This window comes from Phanerochaete carnosa, assembly GCF_000300595.1.
Source record: "Phanerochaete carnosa HHB-10118-sp unplaced genomic scaffold PHACAscaffold_3, whole genome shotgun sequence".
In the NCBI taxonomy this organism is placed as follows: Eukaryota; Fungi; Basidiomycota; class Agaricomycetes; order Polyporales; family Phanerochaetaceae; genus Phanerochaete; species Phanerochaete carnosa.
Window position 1 is genome coordinate 187,777 of NW_006767630.1, and position 5,960 is coordinate 193,736.

Here is a 5,960-nt window from a genome sequence, read left to right on the forward strand (position 1 = left end):
GCACTGAACCAGATGAAATGGCCAAAGATATAGCATCTTTTATGGATTAACGCAAAAATCAACCCGGCAATGGCAATGGCACAACAGGCAACGGAGAATACAAAAAACGAACTACCAACTGCTTATCAAGACTATCAAGACGTCTTTGAAAAACAAGCAGCCGAACGGTTTCCGGAATCAAGGCCATACAACCATGCCATCGACCTGAAACCAGATTTCATCCCCAAAGATTGCAAAGTCTATCCGTTATCTCCATTGGAACAACAGAAACTCGACGAATTCCTCGATGAGAATATGCGAAAAGGCTACATACGACCATCAAAATCACCAATGGCCTCACCATTCTTCTTCGTAGGAAAGAAAGACGGAACACTACGACCATGCCAAGACTACCGGTATTTGAACGATGGCACTATCAAAAATGCATACCCACTTCCTCTCATCTCAGACCTTGTTGACCAACTCAAAGGATCCAGCATATTCACTAAGCTTGATTTACGAGCAGGATACAACAACGTACGAATCAAAGATGGAGATCAATGGAAAGCAGCCTTCAAAACGAACAGAGGACTATTCGAACCAACGGTCATGTTCTTTGGACTATGCAACTCCCCGGCAACGTTCCAAGCAATGATGAATGACCTATTCCGCGACATGGTCAACGAAGGATGGCTCGTCATCTATATGGATGACATGCTTATTCATCCATCCAATCAAAATGAACATAGAAAGAGAACACGAAGAATCCTTCAAAGACTCCGCGACAATGACCTTTTCCTCAAACTTGAGAAATGCACCTTTGATGCATGGCAAGTCGAATTCCTCGGAGCACTCGTATCACACAACCAAGTTGCCATGGACCCAGTCAAAATCAAAGGAATATTGGACTGGCCGATACCAACTACCGTCAAACAAGTTTGAGGATTTCTAGAATTTGGCAACTTCTATCGACGCTTCATCGACCATTATTCAGACATTGCAAAGCCACTCAATGAACTCACCAAGAAAGACAAGCCGTTCAATTGGACAGACGAATGTCAGAAGGCTTTCGAGACGCTAAAACAACAATTTACATCGGCGCCTCTTCTATTAATGCTGGATGCCACAAAGCCATTCCTCATTGAAGCAGACGCATCACTTTTCACAACAACAGCAGTACTCCGACAACAAGATATCAACGGAGATTGGCTACCAGTCGCCTACCTGTCCCAATCCTTCAACCCAGCAGAACACAACTACGAAATCTACGATAGGGAATTACTGGCAATAATACGAGCGCTCGAAGCGTGGCGCCACTACTTAGAAGGAAACCCAAGCGCCACGAAGATCCTCACCGACCACAAGAACCTCACGTACTTCCGATCTCCACAACAATTGAATAGACGACAAGCAAGATGGCAGCTATTCATGTCCCAGTTCAATTATGAACTTGAACACCATGCAGGCACCAGACTCATCCAAGCGGACACCATGACAAGAGCCTCTGCACCAGCTGATGCAAAATTCGACAATACAGAAGAAGTGTTACTACCCAAAGACAAATTCGTCGCCACAATCCTCCTACCAGACTCATTATTCACCGAAGAAGCAATCATTTCTGACATCGAAATTGAAGCACCCACTTCAAGCGTGGATTATAAATTGGCAGAAGACATTCAAAAACATCTTACACATGACGACATTGCTGAACAAGTACGATCAGCACGACTAGGAAAAACAGACGCATTTCCTTTCAAGTCAAACACGGATCAATGGGAAGAAAGAGATGGACTACTCTTCTATAAGGAACAATGCTACATACCAGCAAATCAAGCACTACAATGCCACATCATATCCTCCTACCATGATTCCCCTGGAGCTGGACACCCTGGACAATGGAAAACAGGAGAACTCACCCGATGCGAATACTTTTGGCCAAGCATGCAAACCTTCATCTCAAATTACGTCCGAGGTTGCGCAAAATGCCAGCAAATGAAAATTAATCATCAGCCAACTATTCCACCTCTCCAACCGATCAAATCTACTCGACGGGACCGACCATTCGCGTTCACAACCTGCGACTTCATCACACACCTCCCGGCGTCTCACGGATATAATGCTCAAATGGTCGTGGTAGACCATGATTCTATGAAGGGGGTAATTCTTTGCCCTTGCACGGAGAAGATAGACGCGCTAGGCACAGCCAAACTCTACCATCAATATGTCTACCGAAGATTCGGACTACCAGACGTCTTTCTCATGGACCGGGGTCCGCAATTCGACTCCCAAGTCATGAGAGAATTGTGGAAGCTAACCGGAGTACAAGGACGAATGAGCACCGCATACCATCCTCAGACCGACGGTCAAACAGAACGAGCCAATCAAGAGGTAGAAGCGTACATCAGAATTTTCTGCCAGAACAATCCGCACAGCTGGGCACAGCTTCTTTCCGATATGGAAGTGGCGTTCAACAATCGAGAACACAGCACCACAAAGCATTCGCCATTCTATCTCATGTATGGTTCACACTCAAGGATCATCTCCACAGCCTTTCCCAAGACTAAGGTTCCATCCATACAACAATGGCTTCTAGAACGAACCCGCGCACACGAAGAGGCCCACGCTGCCTTAGACCAAGCACAGCATCGCATGGCCTCAAGAACTTACAGGAAGTTTTCACCGTTCCAGAAAGGCCAGAAAGTTTGGCTTGAGATGACAAACTTCCAAGATGGTTATCCCTTCAAGAAACTCGCACCAAAACGTCAGGGACCATTCAGAATCAAAGAGGTTCTAGGACCTTTGGTATACAAACTCGATCTTTGAGGGCAGCGAAAACTTCATGATGTCTTCCACGCCTCGCTTCTCATCCCGTATCATGAAACCGAGCAGCACGGCTCCAATTTCATAGAACAGCCTCCAGAGATCATCGACGGCCATGAAGAGCACGAAGTCGAGGCGATACTCAATCACAAGATATCCTATGGCTATGTCCAATACCTAGTCAAGTGGAAAGAACAGCCACAAGCAGAGAACTCCTGGGAATACCTGCCTATTCGTTCTCCAGCCAAGACAACCCCAGTCGCAGCTACAACAAGTTTCAAGTCTCCAAACCAGCCTCACCTCTCTACGAAACAATGTCTTCCACTCTCGCCACCATCTTCGAGCGCGTCCCCGTCTCCACCCTCACAGAATCCACCTCACAAATTCGCATCCGCAGCCCGTCTTCCATTGAACTCTCCAACGCCCAGCACGCATACGATGCCGATGTCTCCGACAACAACCTCGTTCCATCCCGTGCACCCACTCCAGACTCACACGAAAGCACCATTCCCGTTGACGAGCACTCTGAGTCCCACTGGGACTGGAGCAGCGCCAGTGCCGAAGAAAATGAACGAAGATACCGTGAAACCACTTACCTCCAGCGAATCACCAAAATTCGCAACGACTACAGTGCCTGCGAGCTCCTCTCGCAACTTGCCAAGGAAGAGGACAATGCCACGAAGATATTTGCAAGGACTGTCACAAGTTTCCACGCCCTCAACAAACATTTTACCGACACTCATCGCGACGCTGCAAACTTGGTGCACATCAACGACAAAGGGCTTGCAAGGCTCAGGACGCAAATCGGGAGGACAGACACAGAGCATCTAGAGGCATGGAGAGATTTTGCCAATTATTCTGAAACACACCCATCGGCATCTCGCATCGTCAACACTGCTCATCGCTACCAATTCGGGCCCTCAATCCATTTCGCCTACCTATTCAACGACTTCGAACCCATGCCCAACCCGACGCCGACCTACTCTCGACCCCTCTCCGAACGCCTCACTTCTTCGTCATCCAGCCAGTCCTTTCTATCGGCCAGCCAGTCCTTTTGGGGATTTTGAGAACAGCCATCCTCTTTGCAGGAGTCGCCGTCACTCCCATCGTATGAGTCCAACCGCAACATCTCCACCAAGAAGTTGGTCCGCTTCGCCTCCCACGACAAATCCCTCGACATCGTCGATCCCGGCTGGACATCTCCGAGCGCGCTCTCGGATTGGACGACTCCTGCAAAGGTTTCGAAGAGGCAGCTCAAGCGCGAACGCCGCCACTGCCGCAAACAATCCAAGTCACTCATAATCGCCAAGAAAGCTCTTGAGGATGCAGTCGCGCAAGTTCAGGAGGAGATCTGGGCTCTCAACTAATTTCGATCGTTGCTCGAAGGTAGATTAGGGGGTAATGTTATGATGGGCATGGTGGCGTGGGATATCATTTCCTTTTTTCGTCTCTGACTCTAGTCTAGTAGTACAGCTTTCGTCGACTCATAGAGCGCAGCTCCACTGACTCACCCGCAGTCCCTTTGACTAGTAGACTAGTCCTTAGGTTAGGCTGAGCAGTAGTATATATACCCCGCGCATGTACAGTAGAACTTCAGCTTTCAGCTCTTTCGTAAATTCACGTTTCTTTATTCTGCTCTAACCTCATCTGCGGATAAGGCGATCAGACAAGCCTCAGGCTTGCTAAGAAACCTCTGTCATAACACTTGCCTCCGAGTCGGTGGAAACTTTCAGTGGAGTCAGACTTGGCTAACATAAAATATAAAAGAAACTGACCATTTATAAAGATTCAGCATAGCAAATGAGTGTACGGTCCCAGCCGGGATGCACTCACTGGCAGAATGCGGTGGGCATGGGAGGCCTGAGAGGGAGCCCAAGCGGTCTCCCGGGGGCGCCTTCATGTCACGTGCACTCGGGACCCCGGGCGACCGCAAACGCCACGACGCTACCGAAAATCTTCACATTAATATTCCCGCTCTCAAGCTTCCAGCCGCATCTTTCCAGATCTCTCCCTTCATATACCTGGCTGCGACGGGAGTCACCGCATTCCTCCACGACAACAATGACGACAACGACAAGCCAGTGTCGTCTCAGCTACAAGCTCCAGCTTCAAGACCAGTCGTCCAGAGGTACGCAATAAAGAATCAATAGACGAGGGCTAACTACTTTACATGTTTCACGGCCATTTCAGACCCATTCACTTGCATTTTGGATAGGAGACAGCCCGCCGCTACATCATGATGAAACCCAGCTGCATCCTGGGGTTCTGTGTTATCGCCGGCTGGTGTGCGACGATTGGAGGCAACGCGATGTTGTACGGCGGGTTAGGGAGACCAGCGAGTACCTGGACGATTGGCGGGAGGTAGGTAGCGACGGGTGGATGCTGGTGTGCGTCGATCGGAGGCAGCACAATGTTGTACGGTGGGTTAGGGAGATCAGCGAGTACCTGGGCGATTGGCGGGAGGTAAGTCGGCGCGGGCGGAGCTAGTGCGGCGAGCGGAGGCGGTATGACGACGAAGGCACCTTGGGCCGGCTGCGCAGCAAGCGCGACGGCGGCAGGCATCGGTGCAGCGACTGGCGCGGCTTGCACAGGGGCAGGCAGAGCAACGACCGCAGCTGGCGCAGCTATCGGGACGTTAGCAGCACCTGCCGCATGGACTCCGTCACGGTTCTCCACATGGCAAGATGGATGGCAGAAGGATGGGCGGGGTGGCCTGCGCCTGTTGCGCTTAGGCCTGAAACCTTCATCGTCATCGTCGTACTCGCTGGGGCCGGGGGCCGCTTTTTCCTTGTTCGCGGCGTGCCTCTTCCGGGGCTCTTCATCGACATCCTCCTCCTTGACATCCTCCACCTCCCGTGCTCTCTTCTTTCCCCTCTGATTCTCCGTCTTGATGGCGTCCCGGTAGCCGCTTGTGGCGAGTGAGGCTGCGACGTGGTCAGCGCGTCCCGAAGGTGCGTCGTATCGGAGGTGGTAGTTGCGAGACAAGGCGGCGCCTTGTCTGGCTGTATCGACTGTTTGTTGGTTCGACGCGAACTGGCCAGCGGTGGATACCGCTGTACGAGTCCCTCGTCGAACGTTTTCGTCTCTGGGTGCTTGGCCGCTGTATTCAGCGACATGCGGCGGCTGTCCAAGATTTGAGCGAGCTAGAGCTACGCAGGGAG

General features: G+C 50.7%; 2 protein-coding genes across 2 annotated transcripts; one reads left to right on the forward strand and one right to left on the reverse strand.

Annotated features, from left to right (window-relative positions):
- Positions 1 to 3,113: 3,113 nt before the first annotated feature.
- On the forward strand, positions 3,114 to 4,166 carry PHACADRAFT_192607 (uncharacterized protein; the record flags this gene model as incomplete). Its single annotated transcript, XM_007392748.1, has 2 exons — positions 3,114 to 3,560; positions 3,888 to 4,166. The coding sequence occupies 2 exons, from the start codon at positions 3,114 to 3,116 to the stop codon at positions 4,164 to 4,166; spliced, it is 726 nt and encodes a 241-aa protein (XP_007392810.1).
- Positions 4,167 to 5,028: 862 nt separating this feature from the next.
- PHACADRAFT_192608 (uncharacterized protein) lies at positions 5,029 to 5,915 on the reverse strand (the record flags this gene model as incomplete). The annotated part of the gene is made up of 2 exons (XM_007392749.1): positions 5,029 to 5,723; positions 5,783 to 5,915. 2 exons carry the CDS (start codon positions 5,913 to 5,915, stop codon positions 5,029 to 5,031), a joined length of 828 nt encoding a protein of 275 aa, XP_007392811.1.
- Between the last annotated feature and the right edge of the window lie 45 nt (positions 5,916 to 5,960).